Source organism: Durio zibethinus, chromosome 23, assembly GCF_047325235.1.
Source record: "Durio zibethinus cultivar Kanyao isolate XHJ-2024 chromosome 23, ASM4732523v1, whole genome shotgun sequence".
NCBI classification, from domain to species: domain Eukaryota; kingdom Viridiplantae; phylum Streptophyta; class Magnoliopsida; order Malvales; family Malvaceae; genus Durio; species Durio zibethinus.
The window spans coordinates 1,686,295-1,704,159 of record NC_143184.1 but is presented as its reverse complement, the minus strand read 5'-3'; the positions used below and the strand labels follow the sequence as shown (position 1 = coordinate 1,704,159).

The 17,865-nt window shown below is 33.2% G+C and overlaps 5 protein-coding genes across 7 annotated transcripts; 2 read left to right on the top strand and 3 right to left on the bottom strand.

Moving 5' to 3' along the window:
• Nucleotides 1–30: 30 nt before the first annotated feature.
• Nucleotides 31–2,053, bottom strand: LOC111313856 (voltage-dependent chloride channel 1, chloroplastic-like). The gene is made up of 4 exons (XM_022914685.2): nt 1,217–2,053; nt 866–1,033; nt 469–675; nt 31–391 (listed from the first exon to the last, which is right to left on the bottom strand). Exons 1-4 carry the CDS (start codon nt 1,910–1,912, stop codon nt 212–214), a joined length of 1,251 nt encoding a protein of 416 aa, XP_022770420.2. The 5' UTR covers nt 1,913–2,053; the 3' UTR covers nt 31–211.
• A 447-nt stretch (nt 2,054–2,500) lies between these two features.
• Nucleotides 2,501–4,485, bottom strand: LOC111313858 (UvrABC system protein A). Its single transcript, XM_022914687.2, has 2 exons — nt 4,256–4,485; nt 2,501–2,888 (listed from the first exon to the last, which is right to left on the bottom strand). The coding sequence occupies exons 1-2, from the start codon at nt 4,367–4,369 to the stop codon at nt 2,775–2,777; spliced, it is 228 nt and encodes a 75-aa protein (XP_022770422.1). The 5' UTR covers nt 4,370–4,485; the 3' UTR covers nt 2,501–2,774.
• Nucleotides 4,486–4,627: 142 nt separating this feature from the next.
• LOC111313857 (uncharacterized) lies at nt 4,628–6,745 on the top strand. Its single transcript, XM_022914686.2, has 3 exons — nt 4,628–4,995; nt 5,570–5,624; nt 6,295–6,745. The coding sequence occupies exons 1-3, from the start codon at nt 4,762–4,764 to the stop codon at nt 6,558–6,560; spliced, it is 555 nt and encodes a 184-aa protein (XP_022770421.1). The 5' UTR covers nt 4,628–4,761; the 3' UTR covers nt 6,561–6,745.
• A 113-nt stretch (nt 6,746–6,858) lies between these two features.
• LOC111313854 (serine/threonine-protein kinase BSK3-like) lies at nt 6,859–11,389 on the bottom strand. 2 transcript variants are annotated; one of them, XM_089753231.1, is made up of 12 exons: nt 11,365–11,389; nt 10,664–10,831; nt 10,313–10,402; nt 10,008–10,228; nt 9,739–9,874; nt 9,346–9,479; nt 9,155–9,260; nt 8,820–8,905; nt 8,480–8,668; nt 8,147–8,299; nt 7,819–7,932; nt 6,859–7,511 (listed from the first exon to the last, which is right to left on the bottom strand). In XM_089753231.1, the coding sequence occupies exons 3-12, from the start codon at nt 10,392–10,394 to the stop codon at nt 7,257–7,259; spliced, it is 1,476 nt and encodes a 491-aa protein (XP_089609357.1). In that variant the 5' UTR covers nt 10,395–10,402; nt 10,664–10,831; nt 11,365–11,389; the 3' UTR covers nt 6,859–7,256. The 2 variants fall into 2 exon arrangements, with proteins under 2 accessions (XP_089609357.1, XP_022770417.1); XM_022914682.2 differs by lacking the exon at nt 11,365–11,389 and having other exon boundaries at nt 10,664–11,142.
• Nucleotides 11,390–12,927: 1,538 nt separating this feature from the next.
• LOC111313312 (uncharacterized) lies at nt 12,928–15,907 on the top strand. Of its 2 annotated transcripts, none has more exons than XM_089753020.1 (3): nt 12,928–13,082; nt 13,181–13,242; nt 15,428–15,907. In XM_089753020.1, the coding sequence occupies exons 1-3, from the start codon at nt 13,025–13,027 to the stop codon at nt 15,563–15,565; spliced, it is 258 nt and encodes an 85-aa protein (XP_089609146.1). In that variant the 5' UTR covers nt 12,928–13,024; the 3' UTR covers nt 15,566–15,907. The 2 variants fall into 2 exon arrangements, with proteins under 2 accessions (XP_089609146.1, XP_089609147.1); XM_089753021.1 differs by lacking the exon at nt 15,428–15,907 and adding an exon at nt 13,326–13,601 and having other exon boundaries at nt 12,932–13,082.
• The last annotated feature ends 1,958 nt before the right edge of the window (nt 15,908–17,865 follow it).

Sequence of the window (17,865 nt, the reverse complement as noted above, 5' to 3'; positions counted from 1 at the left end):
TAAAAGGTGCGGAATTTTTGTCTGGAATGGTTCCCAAAAGCAATAAGAAGCCAATTTTCATTTTCTATAGATCAGAAAATTGTGTACAATATACATACATATCCTAAGAATATTATTTCCTTATGCATGATTCAACCATACTCTGTACATTTATATTCTAGATAGGCAAAAGGCAAAGACAATGCCAATCTGCAGCGCAAAAATTTCCTGTTCACTGTGTGTTGGGACAACCATTAGGTGAATGCTTGTAGGAACGCCTCCTCCTTTTTCCATTTAACCTTGCTTGTATAACCTTTTCTGTTGCAATTGCTTCATTAATGTTGTTCTGCGCCACGCTGCAAAGCTCATCAAGGGCTAGCATTGGAAATGGCTCCTCGATAAGAACACCAACCTGCAACATGAAAGAAACTTCAAGACAGAGTAAAACATGCTTCTATGTACAGAGATAACACTGAAAAAGATACATACTTCTTCTATGCAGAACAAGGAAGCAGCACTTATGAAGGTAGCAGGAACAACTATCCAATGGCAATCATCCCAGAGTATGATAGGAAGAGTAAGATGCCAAAGGACCAAAAACCTGGAGGTCAAGCGAGTGTATGATACAGGGATAGGAATACCCATGAGTTGTTCACATACACCAATTCCTTCATGGAAACATGAGATCTTTGACTCCTGGAATGAAATGAGATTATAAGATTACTAAAACAAACAAAGATAAAGAAAAGATAATTTCAGAGAGCATCCATCTTTTATGATAATTGAGTTCATATCAGCGAGTAGAGCAGTTTAGAGTTCATTCTCCGTATCAAATTACCGAAGCTCAAATGGTCCAAATGGTCCAAGAAGGAATATATCAAATTACCAACAAAGCTCTCTCTGATTCTTCTAAGTTCAGCACTTTAAGGGTTTGAGAAATGAACTCAATTATGCAGCGGGGCCGATGCTTGGAATTCAGTACCACCACCAAATCATCTACTTCAAGCAAATTTTGAAGATCTCTGCCAATATCCGAGCCATACATAACATGACACTGCAAACATGCCATTAACAATTGATCACTAACTATAGTAAAAATCAAATTCTTTACTTCTTTCAAGTCAATTATGAACTTGTTCAATTTTATATTTTGTTTTCTAATTCTTCCATAATTAAACAAGTAAGAAAAACATAAAAATGAAGCTTCAAAGACTAAAGAAAAAGGAAGAAAACCCACCTTAAGTGCAACAGGAAAAGCCATAATATAGTGCAAGAGAGCACTTTTGATCGACTCATCACTTGAATTCTCAACCCCAGCAATTACCTGTCTTGCAAAATCATTTGTACCAGCAATTACCTTAGTCCAAGCCTTCCTTCCCTCTTCAAACCTTGAATACGAGGCCTCAGTTCTAAAAACCAACAGCAAAGCCAATGCAGGCGCTGTCAACTGATAAGGCAACGACGAAGCTCTCAAAACAGGGAAAAACCCAGGTAACCAATGCAAATCCACGGCAGTGTTGTAACTGGCAATGACCACAGCTACCGAAGTAAAGGCTAAAACAGGTGGCACCAATGATAAGATGACACGTGATTGTAAACTGGAAAGTAAATGTCGAAGGTGACGCAGTGAACTTCTATGATAAACCCAATTTTCATGGTTATAAAGAGCACGATTCTGTCGCATTCCACGCTCCTGAATACGATCAGCCCAGTCTGGGATAGCATGGAGAAGGGAGACAAGATTCATTGTTTTATTCGTGGTGGCCTTTGAGTTTGGAGGCGGTGGTGGTGGGGAAAGAGAGGAAAGGATCTTGAAAGATGGCGGTCGTTTGAGTTTGGTAGGAAAGAAGGAGTTGGGGTGTAACTTGAGGAGGGGATTGGGGGTGAAGTTGGAAGAGACGGAGAGCTTTGAATGATTCGAAGATTGAGCCATGAGTCAGGGTTTGGAGGGAGAAGGAAGCAGCAGCAGCAGCAGAAGGACATGTTACTGTGTTCGTATTCTCAAGGAGAAGAGTGGAAGAGGAAGTGCGAAGGGCAGTGGGTAAAGTTTAGACAGAAGTGGGTGTTGTTTCATGTTTGTGAAGGAGGTTGATACACGTTTAAGGATTTTATTCGGATAAAACGAGACTATTCGAAGAGTAACCGTTGCAGGGCACTTCGAGAATTTTATTTCACGGCCTCTGAGGATATTCCTCTAGGAAATTCAGTTCACTCATCTTAAAGAATTTGGGGACCGATATATTAATTAGTTTTTTCATTTTAAGAAAATTACTTGATTTGCTTTTCATTTGCTAAATGAACTTTAAGAATACAAGCATTTTACATAAGATATTGATAAGATTCAAATACCTAATTTATAAAGTTTAAGTTTGAATTCTGACTCCAATAATCCATTTTATAAAGTTTAAGTTTGACTCCAATAATCCATTTAATAAACGAACTATAAATCTAATATAAATTTATTTTAAAATCTGGAATCTGTCCTAACCCTAAAATAGAGAAATCTCCCCCTTACATAAACTTTTATATACCAAAACAATATTTGTTTTGAGAATTTTATTATAAATATTACTAGTAGTCAATAATCAGGGACTGACATTGAAACTCTTCTTCAAAAGCTTTATGTACACGCTACCACACAATCCAAAATTCCTTGTTGAAAACTCAAAGGGACCAAGGAAGTTTGGTCTCATATTACATTTTCCACGCATTCTGACAATGTCAATGACCATAAAAACCTTATTCAATAGACAAAAACTCATAACTGCTTCATTTTGTATCCTGTGGAGTATAGACTACGGGTGCTCTTTTGCATTGCTGGAACTCGGTGAACTTTCTTGATGTTCTTTCCTTGATCCAAAGATAAACTCTTTCAGAGAACTTTGCGCTGATAGTATGGTCTTCTTGATCTGTTATTGAATATCATGTCAACAGAATACCAAAAAGGTTGGAATTTTGAACACGGTGGGGATGAAAACAAATTCTAAAACAAACTTAATGAATTCTGATTATACAGCAGCAGGATACATGACAACATTAGCCAAATCCCCTTATTCGTTATTCCTCCAACAAATTCACTGGCAATCACCGTGTATTAACTAAGAATGTAAAGATCAAGCCTCCTGGTTTCATATTTCAATCTAGTTGTTGAAGATTTTGTTTTTTTTTTGTTTTTTTTTTTTTTTTTTGGTATAAAGGAGGTCACAGTCTGAAAACAAAGAAAGGGGTTGCAAGTGCTGAGATTTGAACCCCAAACTTGCTTGATGCCACCTTTTAAAGAAGATTGCATAAACCAACTAAGCTAAACTCCAGGGTTCAGATTTTGTTTATTTCAGGATGCGGGATACCTCCTGATTCCTGATCCTTGTTTCTTTAATATCCTGCTTACTTTCTTTTAGCATCACTCTTCCCATATACTCTAGCATTCAAACTTAACAAATTAAAGCCAACTCATCTACAACTGGCATGCTGCACACAAGGCAGAGCAAAATTTACGCCTAACTAAGTTTAGAAATTTGGATTATATATGCAAGTAAAGGAAATATAAAGAGGTGTGGTCTCTATAGAACAGAGAAAGGAAGAGTTCAAATCAACACAAAAAAACTTGGAAATTTACAAGCATATTGAAACTTAGGAAGCTTAGTGCAGAGCTTATGAACAAGAGATAAAACATTAGACCACCCATTTACATTGGACAGGATACTAGTAGCCAACATTTTACAAACTAAAAAACTTGTTTTATGCAGCCAAAACACTAAACAAATAAAGGTTAGTTTGCCGTCTACAACAATGAATATTATCAGACATCTAATTTCTCAGAAATAAAGAATGCATTGCATTTGTAACATAAATCATAAGAAAGTATTTCAACTTCCAAAAATCACATAACAAGCTTTCAGTTCCAGCATCAAAGTTCTTTTCTTCTATTTCTGACATTACTCTTAATAGTTGTTGGCATCCTATCCTGCCTATAACTGGTTAAACTCTTCAACTAGCCAGTCCAAACCACAATCTTTCAGTTTTAATTATTTCATTTCTTTTGAAAATGGTTGAAATTTATAGTTTACAATTCATCATCATTTATTATAATTCTCAACACCAAATTTGAATGTAGAACCTGTGCATCAAACCATCAATCGATGAAAAACCCACAAAAAGAATATTAAAAGAGACCTTTATATGATGCCCTTATCCTCTATAAGGCTGCAGATAAAAATGAAAATATAAAGTTTGGATTTGAAACCAAAACAATTGAAAAAGAGTAGGAGAGAATTACGGGGTCGAGAGCATTAGGCTCTGGGCCATAATCAGCGGTTAAGAGGAAATAGGAAGCAGTAACAGTAGCCACCATGGTGGTCCTCCTCACCAACTTGTCTGCTTGAGGGTTCATCTTTTCCTTATCGTCAACTACTATTCAACTATGCTCTTCGGTTTGGTTATTTCAGAACCAAATTCTATGGACCAGATCAGATGTTGGAAGGCTTTGGAAGAGTTTCCGAGGCCTGATGACAGGGGTTTTTATTATTATTATTTTTTTTTTTTTTGGTGAATTTCTGAAACTGCCCTCCATCCTATTCGATTTTCCGTTTCATTTCATTCGGTTAAGTTAGCCCAAGAGCGGATTAGTTTAATAGTCAAACAGAAAGTGCACAAAGATACTCCCACAACCAAACACGCCCTTTCTTTTTCGTTTCCGAAAGTAGGTTTCGCGTCTCACTTCAAGGCTTGGACATTCAATGAAAACGCAATCTTGAATGATTTTCTGCTATTTTTAAAAGAGAAATGGAAGAACCAACCGCAGCCCAGAAACCACCACCGACCCAAGATCCAAACCCACCAACCGCTGCCCAAACAACCCCTCTTCCTCCGCAACAAGAACCTCCTCAGCCACCCACACCACCAGAACAGCCAGCTAGCAAGAAAAGACCTCTAGAAAACAGAAATGACCATTTCCAAAACTCCAAGTATTTCAAGATGCGCCTTGTCCTAAAAGATCTTCGTCCTCATTTCATCGAGGTACATTTCGAAATTAGTGTCCTTTTTTGTCATTTCATTTCTGGTTTTTATTTTTCCTTTCGCTGTATGTTGATATAAAAAAAGGATACCCTTTTGATGATCAAGTTTCAATTTTCTGGGCTACCCTCCCCTTAATGTTTTAACTAAAATATGGCAGTATAATTGGGGTTATAATTGTTCATATTTTAATTTTGGGTTCATAGATGATCTTATATTGTCAGTGTTTCTTCAAGTGATCTTATCATGCTTGGTTATCTGAAAATTTTTTTATCATTTTTATTTATTTATATATTTTTTAACTAAGGATAGTTGTTCAAGTTTAAATCATGATCATTGGTTCCAGGTTTGATTACCCTGGACAATGTAAAGGGGATATCCTCTAGATATGTCCTTACAGTGTGATTGATTTCATTTTATTTTGCTCATTGGCTACTCTCACTCTAGAATTATTTGTGCTTGAAAATTGAAATAGCCTCATCAATATGGATGCATGTATGAATTGTTTTCATTATCATATTCTCTATATTCATGGGATATTTTATTTGCATGATAATGATTTTTATGTTCCTTGAAGGTGCTTCGAACGCCTGATTTTCGAAATTGCACAGCTGCCAACGAAATTAAAGAAAGTAAGCACATAATATGCTTTGTTAAGTTTGCATCTGTTGGCATAGTGTATCCCTCAATCGATCAGTTACTGCTATCTATGGGCTTAAGCTGAAGGAAAAGAAATAGATGAGCTTCTCATTAGTTTGTTATCCATCTATTAGCTTTGATTAACTGTTGAGTCTTTCCTGTTAAATCACAAAATTTATGTTAGTAAAAGGGTTTGCATAACTTCAATTTGAGTCAGCTGACTACTCTGAAACCTCTCTAGCTTGGTTCATCTACCGGTTATACATGTAAAAACTTAGGATCTGATTTGCGAAATACTTGAGAAACACAGCATCTTGAGAGCTAACCAACTTCCACATTAAAAAGTTATTCCCAAAGTCAGTTTGACATCAATTATTATTTGGTTTTAATATTCCTATTGCTTGAATCACATTTTTTATAAGGAGCCTTTCTCTTAATGTGGCTTCGTATCACTGGTTTCAAACCATGATATTGCACCTAAAATTTTGTTTTTAGGTTAACTTTTTGAACCTTTTGTTTGCGGTTGGCTAGTTGGTAATGGTCAACATTTTGTCATGGAACCACTTCAATAAAATGAACTCTCTTTGATAGTCACATGGTGCATAAGTTATTTATGTTGGATTCATAATTTGCGTTTATGTGTTTCAAATTTGTGATTTGCAGAGATGAAGCTTTTGGTAGAATTATACAAGCAGATGACAGCTGAAACAGTAAGCGAGTCACTGCCAGGTGAAACTGGAATGAAGCAGAAGCCAGAAGGACAGCCACAAGAGAAACAACAATCTGAAGATGGTAAAGCTCCTGGGACATATATTGTTGGGGGTTCGGCTTTCGGCTGGAACTTCATCACCTTTACTGGGAGCAAACCAGCCTATTATGGAGTAACAAAGGAATCATTTCGAAGTGCACAAGCAAGTTTAGGAGAGTGAAGTCTTTCTGACATGTATTGTTGGCTAAATTATGCATTAACAGTGAATGCTTTTGGAGCTCTACCTTAATATTAACATCAAGGGATTATCATTTGTATAATGATTGTAGTAAAACCTACTTATTGGGGTTTCAAGGGATCTGTGAGTTTGATTTCTCATAATGCTTGATATTCTTCTCTTTCTAATCCATATCTCTTATTGACGTCAAGTGAGGAATAGAACTAATAGATGATTATGCTTTATTTGCTAAGTCTAAGCAGCCAGTAATGATCCATACAGAAATTACAAGCTTGTGAACTGAGTAGAAACAACTTTTGCCTCATTTTCTCTCGTCTGAACAAGGTAACACAAGGGGAAGAAAATGTTTCTCCGTTCCTAATCAATGTGACTGGGAAGAATTTGTTACATAACATGCACAATTGATCAAACCGAACAAAGAATGAAAGAACCCTCACATAATTATAAGAAAAAAATAGTAATAAAAATGGGAAAGAAATTTGAAACCAATGACTACATCCTGTCCAAATACCATGATTCTCTGAAGGCATTCTCCAGGGAAAATATATGCTCTCGTATGGCTGAATTATGGAATGAATGACATGTGGTTGCGCGGTCTTCAAGGACTCCCAAAATCAATGCCAGGCAGTCATCTACAAAGCACTGCAACTAGGAGATTCACAGTCCGCGCATCACCGTTTACTTTTTCCCAGCCACTGAGCTTCTCTTGGCTTCAAGAGTTGCACCCTCCTTAAGTGCTGTTTGAGATTCATTCTCCCTTCCAAGAGCAGCAAGTGCAGTGGCCTGAAGATAGGAAGCAATGTGCCATACTGGGGAAATCATTTGGGCTTGCATTGCATCATTTAGAGCTTCTTGAGGCATGTCATTAATGAGATAACACAAGCTACGCCGTGCAAAAACAGTTGGAGAAACCATGGTACCAACATCAATGAACTGTTAATTTATAAAGAAACTGTCAGAAGGTTTCTAGGTACCGCACCCATCAGAAATACCAAGAAAACCTACCGACCTAAACTTAAAGGAGAAAAACTAAATTTAAGAAATATATATAATTTCTTAAAAAAAAAAGAGAAATATATGTCATATATTGAATTAATGTAAACCATAAAAAGAATATATAGCACTTTAAATGCATGCCATCCATAAATAAAGTTTGTGGAGTCTGCACAAGTGAAAGTATCTTCAAAAGGATAGCATTGTTCTATAAATTGACTGGAAATATCATATTTAAGAACTTAACCTGAGTGTAACACTCAATTGCTTCTTTAAAATCTTTCTGCTTGAAAGCAGCATCACCCTTTTTCTTTGAATTCAAGGTTTCCTGCATTTGGTCAGTCCACATTTGGAAGGAGAGCTGCAGGAAAACACAACAACAAATGTTTCAGAAACATGTCAGTCCAAACAAGCACAACATATTGTCAAGCATTTGCAATTATTGGAAATTTAGAAAGAAGCAAAACAAAGAACGGAAAATTTGATTATTACGTACAATGTTAGTAAAACTCGAACTTCTATTTCAATTAAAAGTGAGTGACAAAGAGTAAAAGGAAAACTAAGGGAACACAAACCTCATTTACCACTCCTTCGTCATCCTTGTAGCCAAGATTCTCTAAGAACTCATGTATAGCAGTCAAGTCCCCTCTTGAGCAAGCCTCCCCAATTGAGGATAGTGGAGTGAAGGAAGCAATGTTTGGGATACCCATCAAGACATGCGAAGGAACCTACATAGGAAAGGATAGAGTAACTCAGAGAACTGCAGTCTTTTTCCCCCCTTTTTATTAGTAACGCATGAAACTTGATGAAAAGAAGATTTCCTTATTAAACTCCAATGCTACTGCTCACCATCTGAGTCATGTGCAAATGCAATATGTTGCCAGTTGACAGGAAAAAAAATAACTTACCTCAACTTCTTTCTGAAGGGGTGTCAAAGCAGCAACTAATGATTTAGGATTTGGCCGCTCTCTGGGTTCATATTGCAAACATCTAGAAGCCAAGCGAACTAGCTGAGTACCATCATTATCAGAAAACTGCCCTTCCAAGCAGGAATCAGTCAACATTTGAAGATTTCTGTCTCGTATTAAGTCAAGTGCCTGGCATAAATCGCTTAGTCATTAGAAATCAAAGTGCAAAAAGTAATAAAATGTCAATGTCATGGCAACTACATCAAGGATAGACATTCCAGCAAGTCCAGATGAGAAAAGAAACAATACCAATCATTATCTTCATAAATAAGCAACTTACATGGCTAGGAGGGATATGTTTTCCACTGAGAAGATCGAGTAGAAGAGTGCCGAAGCTGTATATTACACTTTCTGGTGTTACTCTTCCTATTAACAAAGATAATGCATGTGAAATTAAACCTTGGTTATAATGTATCAAGTACTAGAGTTCGTGGCAGAAAAATGCACAAGTAGGTTTAGCATCTCAATCAATACTTAAAATCATGATGCAATGATATCATAGAGTAAAATCCAATTTATCATACTGAATAGGGAGACAGTTAGAATTTCATTGAGCTGTTATTCAGTAACAACAAAATAGAATGCATTGAGTAAAAATATCAATAATGTAAATACCAGTTCTCAAATATTCAGGAGGAGTAAATGCCAAATTTGTGCTATAACTTTTTCCATCTCTACTGTTTTTCATCAGGCCAAAGGTTGAAAGTCTCGGATTTCCATCCTGCAAGATTCTAAAACATAAATAAAGGAATCATACAAAATTTACCAACCAAAATTTTCAGACAACCAGATAATAAAATAATTACCTCATCAAATAAAACTCTATAGGCATTGAGATCATGATATAGCGCACGGCCTTTGTTTGTGCAGTATTCTAAAGCTTGTGCAAGATGGAGTACAACCCTTAATCGCATGGCCCATTTCATTGGTTGTGTTTCCCCTAATTCAAGAAAGTAAAAGAATTATTCCAGGCACTTTTTCATTAGTCCATCCGGGTAAAGCCAGATTACCCTAAAAATGCAAAAATTAATCAGATATTAGAACATAGACGCCAGCGATATATACAAACTTCCAGGCTGCAAATCGGTTATTACTGGTTAAATAGATAAGCAATACTAAGAGCCAATTTCAGGACTTAACTTTATCAGATATCTGATAATAAGATATAAAAGTACAAAGACAAGGATGATAAGCTTTACAATGAAAAAGGTGTTTTGCGAGTGTCTCATTGGGCATGTACTCTGCCACAAGCAACCTGTCATCGCCTTCACAACAACAGCCAAGCAAATTGGCCAATCTATTGTTGCGTAGCTGACCAACTAATCTTGCTTCCTCCTACAAATGCAGAAGAAAGCAGCTCCAAGTTACAATCATAAGCAGACCAAAACCAATTCACTTGATTACAAAAAAAAAAAAAAAAGAAATGAAAGCAAAGCTCTGCTAAGTGCAAACTGTATTTAGTATTTACCAAAAATTGCCGCGAATCAGGCCAAGCCATTCTGTTGAAACGTTTAACAGCAATTCTCCTCTGATTCTCCAACTTCCCTCTATAGACAACATTGGGAGCTTTCTCCCCGTGCTCAGAAACGATATTCTCCACCGCAAATCCAGATGTTGCATTCTTGAGTTGCTCCAACGTGAATTCCCTAAACGCAGGCAAGTGATCAACCTCACTCTTTTCCTCAGTCTCTGCAACAAGTTCATCTATTTAACCAACCATTCTTATTCTCGGCAATCAAAACAACTGCCAATGAAATCTACAATAATACCCACCAAAATCAGGGGCTTCTAACACTGCTGCTTTGAACTGTGAATCCCAGCAACATGGCGTTAGCTTAGAGCACTGACAACCCATCTCAGCAACTTCAAAAACAAAAAATATATTAATTCAATGCTTAATTGCAACTGTATTTTCTACTTCAATTTTACTGGAAAAATAAATATAATTACTATATATAAAGAAGAAATAAATATTGGATAAATTTACAGGGCATTTTAAATCTGGAAGAAGATTCATAATTAAATAAGGGGAATAACTGAAAAATAACTTTCCAAAAATGGGAGTAATAAAAACTAACAGTCAAGTAAAGAGAGAAAAAAATTAAATTAAATTAAATTAAATACCTTAAAAAGCGGTTCTTTTCTTTTCCAAGTCAACTCAGTTTCAGTGACGCTTGTTCTGATTTTTATCCGTGTCCGGATCAAATCAAACTTCACTTTTACAAGATCCACCACATTCTCGTCCCCCCTCTCAAAGCATAATCAAATCGAACGAATTCAGATTCCTGTTTCCTGTATATCCTCGATCCAATAAATACAAAAAAAAAAAACGTGATTATTGAGAAGCTAAAGAATCAAAATCGTGATTGACGACGACATGAACAACATCCGAAAATCTGAGAATGTTGATTGGTAAAAATAGAGATGAGATGGATATCAGATTCATGAACAGGAAATTAATTAAATCTTTTTACAGATTCTTTGTTTAAAGCGAATGCTAATAATTTACCGACATGTCACGAATTTTTATTCAAAGCCCTAGAATCTGGTTATTATTTTAAGCGAATTTTTTAATAACAAGTTTGTTGGAGTCATTATTGGATGGGAAAAATATATAACTTTTTGTTTTAAATTAAAACCTCCTTTTAGGTTTCTAATTTTTAATTTTTAAAAAAAGAAATAAAAAAATTGTAAAATTGCACCGTTGGTGATTTTGCATTTGATGTGGATGGGACTGGAAGCGGTCTATGTTCAGATAATGGAGCAGCTCTTATTGATCTTTGGAGAGAGAGAAAAGAAAAAAAATGGAAAAAGAAAGGAATTACCTTTCATGTTTCATCATTCCATGGCTCCCGCCGTAATCATTTCAGTTTAGCTTTATTTGACAGAAAGTTGCCAATGCGGCGCCGTTTCTTCTGTATAGTTTTAGAAATGATAATTTTTTAAATCCGATTGAATTTAATTTAATTTTTTTAAATATTATATAATATTATAAAATTTTAACATGAAATTAAATTTTTATTCAATTTAAACCAAATTAAAATTTATCCATTTGATTTTGTTTATTGATTTTTAAATTTTAATATATTATTTTAATATAAAATTTAAATATATTTAAATAAATATTAATATAATTTTTTTATTTTTATTTTATAAAATTTTAAAATATGTATAAAAACAAAAAAATATAATTATATTCAATTTAATTTTTTTACTTATTAATTTAAATTTGATTTGAACTTAATATATATATATTTAATATCTGAATTTGATTCGAATTAAATTGAATACTATTATTTTGAATTAATTTTTTTATTTTTTCGATTCTTTTTTCATCCTTTTATGTTTTAACTTTGTTGTTGAATAGAGGTGTTCAATTAGCGAGACTCATTAGTCATAATCTTGATCGTCCAATAGAGAATGGACCAATAACAAGTTATTTAAGCCAATAGAGATTATACTGATTTTTTTATTATTATTTTATATGTTATTAAAATTAATACTTAAAGATTATAAACTCAAAGAAACTTATATATGTAATATCTTTTTCAATCATATAAGTAATAGCGTAAACAATATTTATTAGTAGATTAAAAACTTAAAAGAAAAAAAACGGGGACTTTTCCTTTTCTTTTATTTTCTTTTCATTTTAAGCAATACAATATCAGTGATGTTGATGGTTTTTCCACCATTTTTCCAAAATATTATGAGGCAATTCAAAATTTTTTATACCAACAGTGTTCATTTGTTGCATCAAAAAGTGTTTATTTTATGTTATATATTTAATGAAAAAAATTGGAATAATATTTGAATTGTGTAATGGAAAATTCACTATATATTATTCTTATGTTAGATTTTGAAATTTTCTTTATTTATTTCTATAGGAGAACAAAAAAAGTACTTGTTATCAAAGTTGGTGTTCTAAGTCATATCTCATAAACATAGAGTAAACGAGTAAGCTGTTTTTGAGCCAAGTTAGCTTATTCCAAGCAATCAATCAAACACAATATATTGAAAAATACCCAAAAATTATATTACTTTCATTTTGTAATAAACAAAAATAAAGAAGCTTACTCATTTTTTTCATACAAAAATTATCCAAAACATGGAATTTATTAAATCAATAAAGCCATCGAAGTATTACTCATTTATTAATGGGAATTTAATTTTTAAATAAAAAAATGAAAAAAAAATCAAGACATCAAAATACAAGGAATTTCAATCTAATAATTGAAAATTTTGGCCAAAAAAATAGTGACTAAAAAAACAATAAAACAAAAATTTAGTACATAATTAAGAACATTAGCGGGCCCGAAATCTAACAAGAGATGGCCCAAATTCCAGAAGCAGGGCAGTTGGATATCGGCCCAATGCTAGTTACAGATTCTTGCGGGTTCATTCATCTGACAAAAATTGAATAAAGGTTGGGGTTAGGGAAAATAAGAGGAAGAATAGTCAAGTCAGAGGCGGTGCCGACGGGAGAAAATGTCGAAGAAGAATAATTTAGCTCGTAGAAAAAAGCAGCACGAATTCGATCTCCAAAGTACCAAATTATTCATTTTTCTCCCCCCTTTCTGCTTTTTATTTTTTATTTTTTTTCAGTGATATATGATTTTTTTTGTATTTATTTTGGCAAATTAGGGGAGAAGGAAGAGAAAGAAAAGAAGGCTAAGAGGCTTCAAGTGAAGAAGAATAAGATGAAGGTAAGCCTTTTTATTCTTTCATTGGTTAATTTTTTTTGTTGATTTAACGAGTTATATTATGGGCATTTCTGAAATTTAATTAGGTTGATGGTAGTGAGAAGAAAAAGAAGAAGGGTGGAAGTGGGTTTCAAGTAGGAAAGAGAAAATTGAAAACCAAGTTAACAGAAGTGGCTAAAGCTAAAGCAGGTCAAGCAATGGAGCTTGACAAATGAGGGTCATTCATTTTGTAAAATTTTGAGCTTCATGGATTTGTAATTTTAGTGGGAATATTTTTTTTCTGTTAAATTTTTATTTTTTTGAGAAATTTTTGGATAGTGTGACAGCATGATATTGTTTAATGAATTTATTTCAGCGACTAATTTTCTTTCTAAGATAAAGATGTGTATTAGTTTGGAATACATGGATTAAGAGGCAGTATGATTCCTACCCAGCCTTTGTTGTCTGATGGGATCTTTTGCTATGCTTATATTGTATCGATAAATGACGGGAAGGCAAGAAGATGTAGAGAGTCTAACTCTTTGTTATATCTGGAAATTTTTTATGCTGGATACTAGAAGAAACTCCTTGGACAGTTGTTTCTGATGTTGTGGAGTGTGGATTTGAGACAATTTGCTTCAACTCAACCAAGTCAGGAGCTGTTGTATTAGCCACTAAACTCTTGTTGGGTTTGAATGGGGGAATGCTGACAGTTTCAGTGTCACAGAAAACGCTATATTTTTTAGTGCCTTTCCACTTGAAGACCCAAACAGGTCTCATTTATTGATATTGAATGTATCTATCAATTCTCTGCAGTTGTTCTGCATGGTCAAGTCAGAGGTGCTAATTTTAGAGCCTTAAAAAACATGTGAATCCAGGTTATTGTAATGCCATGTCAAACAAAAGGCGGTATGGCTGTATTCCTTGGTGATGTTTTGTTCCTCGTTTGATATATTGGTGGTTCTATAATTATATTTTGCCTATGCTCAAGCCTATGTTTAAGCTGCTAAGCTATACAGGTGATTGCGGGGAAGTGTTTAGATAGAATGGACCAAGCTACCTTGTGGTTTCCATTGCAGGGAGGTTTTTGTTGATGGCTGTTAAGTGCAAGTGTGCAAACAGTGTGTTAAGAGGTCGGCATACTTTCTTGTGAACGTTTATGCTAGCTATGGCCTGAAGAAGTTCAATTTGGTATAGCAGCTTACGTTTCTTCTTTCAACAGTAAGTCAACAACTGTAATGCTTTTGGTAGACAGAATGATAGCTATTACCTATACTATGACTAATGGTAGACAGAATTTATGGAAAAAGCTAGACATTTGATGAATAATTTGGAAAGATGGAAACTGTTAAGTTACAAAGATAATTGATGACGACATTGGATTAACAAGTTTAGCACCCACCTGTTGCATTTTTGTGATATTACTAAATGGTAGTTTGGTAGTAGTTACTCGAAGTGGCTACTGGTCAGTTGAAGGTTTGAGTCAATTTTGACTCTCCTCCCAGTTTACTACACAAATTGATCTGTTTAGCAATGAATAATTTGGGTTAGTCATGTTTATAACTTTACATTGAGGTGCATCCGAAATTGTAGAAGTGGAGTTCCCATGTGATTGAGGAGGCCACTTCATCATCTGCAATAATGAAGGGGCCACTTATTGTAGATGCAGTCAAATTATTAATGCGTGCCTACTGGCTACTGGTCTGTATCATCTTTCTCTGCTGCCCGGTAAGTCTGTACTACCGTACTGGGTCTTGAAATTTGTGAGGTCCCAAGTTGAGCTCATGCCAGAAGATTATTCAATGAAAAACAGTGTCCTTTCTACTTTCATATCCATACTCCGTCACCCCTGGCTTAGGAACAAGAAAGAGGAAACGGAAGGTGCGAGGGTGAGATGAAAATTTGAATGGTGATAGCACGGAAAAAAAATATAACTGTTCAAAGCTGTAGATTAGACTTTTTGACTTAACCATTGAACTGAATGAAGGAAGCAAACAATCTTGCAAGCTTTCATGTCAATTCCACCGTTGACCCCATTAATCTTGGGAAATTCGCATGGTTCCTCTCTGACAATTATTTTCAGGTTAGGTGAAATTTTAGTACTTGAGAGTAAATTTAGCCAGAAAAAAGAAAGTGTAGTAATTGCCACTAGATTTGACATTGGTACTATATTGTCTGGACCTGCCGACTAACATCCCAAGTTTTGCAGCTTGAAACAAAAAAATGGTGGCCTAATTGTCCTTCTTACGTGGAACGGTCCTCCAACGGTTGTTTCAAAATCAATACTGATGGATCCTCCATTTGTAATCTAGAAGCTGCAGGATCGGAGGTCTTCTTATTCGTGTGATTCAAGAAAGTGGTAACTGGGTCTCGGGCTTTATCACAAGTCTGTTGCTGCAATAGTGTTATGGCCGAACTCTGGGCAGATTTGCAATTGAGTCAACTATGGTCTACAGAGAATAGACAAAAGCCACCAACAGGTCTTATTTTGTCTGAGGATGGATTGATGTTTTGTCAACATCACCATGCCATTTCTTCCAAGAAATACCATTAGTATTTGCTTGTCCACGAAGCAAATTGGTAAATTTACTATAAAAAATTATAAATATTAATATCTAAAATTGAAATTTATTCTATATATTTTTAAATGAATAATTATATAAATTAATTTAATTAATTTTGAATTTTATTTTATTTTTATTTTTATTAAAAGAGTCTTTTAAAATGAACCTCTATGTTTGAATCAATCATAGGCATTCCAAAGTCCTTCATAATTATCATTAAAGTTGAAATATTCAAAAGGGTGGGCCTCTCAGAATTTCAAACCTCTTGATTTGAAGCCTTTTGTCATGATATTTTATAAACTCAACATGATTTCATAACTCAATTATCAAGTTGTGTACTTTTTTAGTTGATAGCTATCTTTCGTCTTTAAAATAGATAATATGTCTATTTTGTCTAGAACACTGAATTTAGTGGCAACGACCCTCTAACCCGTATCATGATGATCTCTTAGCATTAGATTTGAGATCACAAACTCATAATTCATAAAAAAAAAAATCAAATAATAAAAATTAAGAAATATTAAGTTTAAATTCAAACTTACTAACTCTTATTTTTTAAAAAATAATTATATGAATTAAATTCCATTAAACATCAAATTCAATTTTTTCTTTATTTTTCAAATGCCACAATTAAAACAAAATAAGACTTTGAACTTAACAGTAAATTTAAAATAAAAATAAAAATAATATATTTTAAAAAGTTTATACAATACTCGATAAAAAATATTTGGTCTGTGGTGATTTTTGTTGAGGCTCTTGATCCTAAGTTTGACACAATACAATATTTTATTGATAAATAATTGGTTCAAACGATTAAAATTTATTTTTTGTAATAAAAAAATTTTGAATTCGAAATATATCAATGATTATTTATTGAGATCATTTTAAATATACGATTTAAAATTATGTCTTAAATTATTAAATATGATATATCTTATCATAATCTAAAAAATTAAATATCTTATCTATCTCTCAATTAAAAAAAAAAACACAATGCATTACTTTTAATTTTATAATACTTAAAAGAGTTGCATTAAACTAATCATACAAAATAATTAATGATATCAAATCCTTTTTCCCTGATATCTATATTGATTTGTGACGACCCTGAAAGTCAACCTTGACCATGAGGTGGAAAACAGTAAAAAAGTACCATTGATATCATTGAAACGATAAATACAATAATAAAACTAAAATTTGACAATGTGGCTTTCTTTTGTTTTATTTTATTATTGTATAAAACATTTTACTGCATTTTTTTTAAAGCTGTATAATACTAAGTTAATTTTTTCAATAATTACAAAATTTATTAAAATTGCTAAATTTTTAATTTTAATAATTAAAAATTAAATTTCATAACTTTAAATTAAGAGATTAAAAGATTAAAAATCTCTAAACTATAATTGAAAAATTAATCAAAATTTTTTATTACATTCAATTAAACTCTAAATTGAATAAAAAGTAAATACCATTAATCTTTTTAACAATTAAAATAAAAACTTCATGTAATATAAATAAAATAAAATAAAATATTTTCTTTAGGATTCCTTTAAAGGTTTAATTTATTATAATTTAGAGGTTGATTATTTAAATTTTATCATTTGACTTGATTCTATTCATTCAAATATTTAATTGAATAAAAATAAAAATAAAAAATTTGGTTAATTATAATAAAATATTAAAAATTTAAATAATTATTAAATTATAATTCATGCACATTTGTAACGTTTTTCATTGAAATCTTTCGCAAAGTGGATAACCCAAGTGAAGATGGAAAGAAAATTTTTTTTTTTTAATGGGATGCGTTTCTCTCCGGGCAATAAATATGTCTTCTAAATTTTTTATAATAAAGCCATTTTCCTGTCTAATATTGTGGGTCCCGTCTTGTCCATGTAATAAGGGAGGAATAAGTTTAAGTCTTATAAAAGAAAATTAATTAACCTTTTTTTTTTAAACGGAGAATTGGTACGTATTTTTAGTACTATAATATCATAGTATTTTGCTCGATAAATATACTAATTTTGATGATGCAAATAGAATGACAGCATTTAGTTTTTATGAAACTTGCCTCTAACTAACAACT

Bases quoted from the DNA above. Each gene is read 5' to 3' on its own strand.
- LOC111313856 (XM_022914685.2), bottom strand. From the start codon at position 1,912: ATGGCTCAATCTTCGAATCATTCAAAGCTCTCCGTCTCTTCCAACTTC. The intron at 676-865 runs GTAATTTGATAT...ATTTCATTCCAG, and splicing joins AATCAGAGAGAGCTTTGTTG to GAGTCAAAGATCTCATGTTT. The intron at 392-468 runs GTATGTATCTTT...TTCATGTTGCAG, and splicing joins CCTTGTTCTGCATAGAAGAA to GTTGGTGTTCTTATCGAGGA.
- LOC111313858 (XM_022914687.2), bottom strand. From the start codon at position 4,369: ATGAACCCTCAAGCAGACAAGTTGGTGAGGAGGACCACCATGGTGGCT. The intron at 2,889-4,255 runs GTAATTCTCTCC...ATTCAATAACAG, and splicing joins AGCCTAATGCTCTCGACCCC to ATCAAGAAGACCATACTATC.
- LOC111313857 (XM_022914686.2), top strand. From the start codon at position 4,762: ATGGAAGAACCAACCGCAGCCCAGAAACCACCACCGACCCAAGATCCA. The intron at 4,996-5,569 runs GTACATTTCGAA...TGTTCCTTGAAG, and splicing joins TTCGTCCTCATTTCATCGAG to GTGCTTCGAACGCCTGATTT. The intron at 5,625-6,294 runs GTAAGCACATAA...TGTGATTTGCAG, and splicing joins TGCCAACGAAATTAAAGAAA to AGATGAAGCTTTTGGTAGAA.
- LOC111313854 (XM_089753231.1), bottom strand. From the start codon at position 10,394: ATGGGTTGTCAGTGCTCTAAGCTAACGCCATGTTGCTGGGATTCACAG. The intron at 8,669-8,819 runs GTAAGTTGCTTA...GATTTATGCCAG, and splicing joins AACATATCCCTCCTAGCCAT to GCACTTGACTTAATACGAGA. The intron at 8,300-8,479 runs GTAAGTTATTTT...TTTCCTATGTAG, and splicing joins CCCTTCAGAAAGAAGTTGAG to GTTCCTTCGCATGTCTTGAT.
- LOC111313312 (XM_089753020.1), top strand. From the start codon at position 13,025: ATGTCGAAGAAGAATAATTTAGCTCGTAGAAAAAAGCAGCACGAATTC. The intron at 13,083-13,180 runs GTACCAAATTAT...TTGGCAAATTAG, and splicing joins GCACGAATTCGATCTCCAAA to GGGAGAAGGAAGAGAAAGAA. The intron at 13,243-15,427 runs GTAAGCCTTTTT...CAAGTTTTGCAG, and splicing joins TGAAGAAGAATAAGATGAAG to CTTGAAACAAAAAAATGGTG.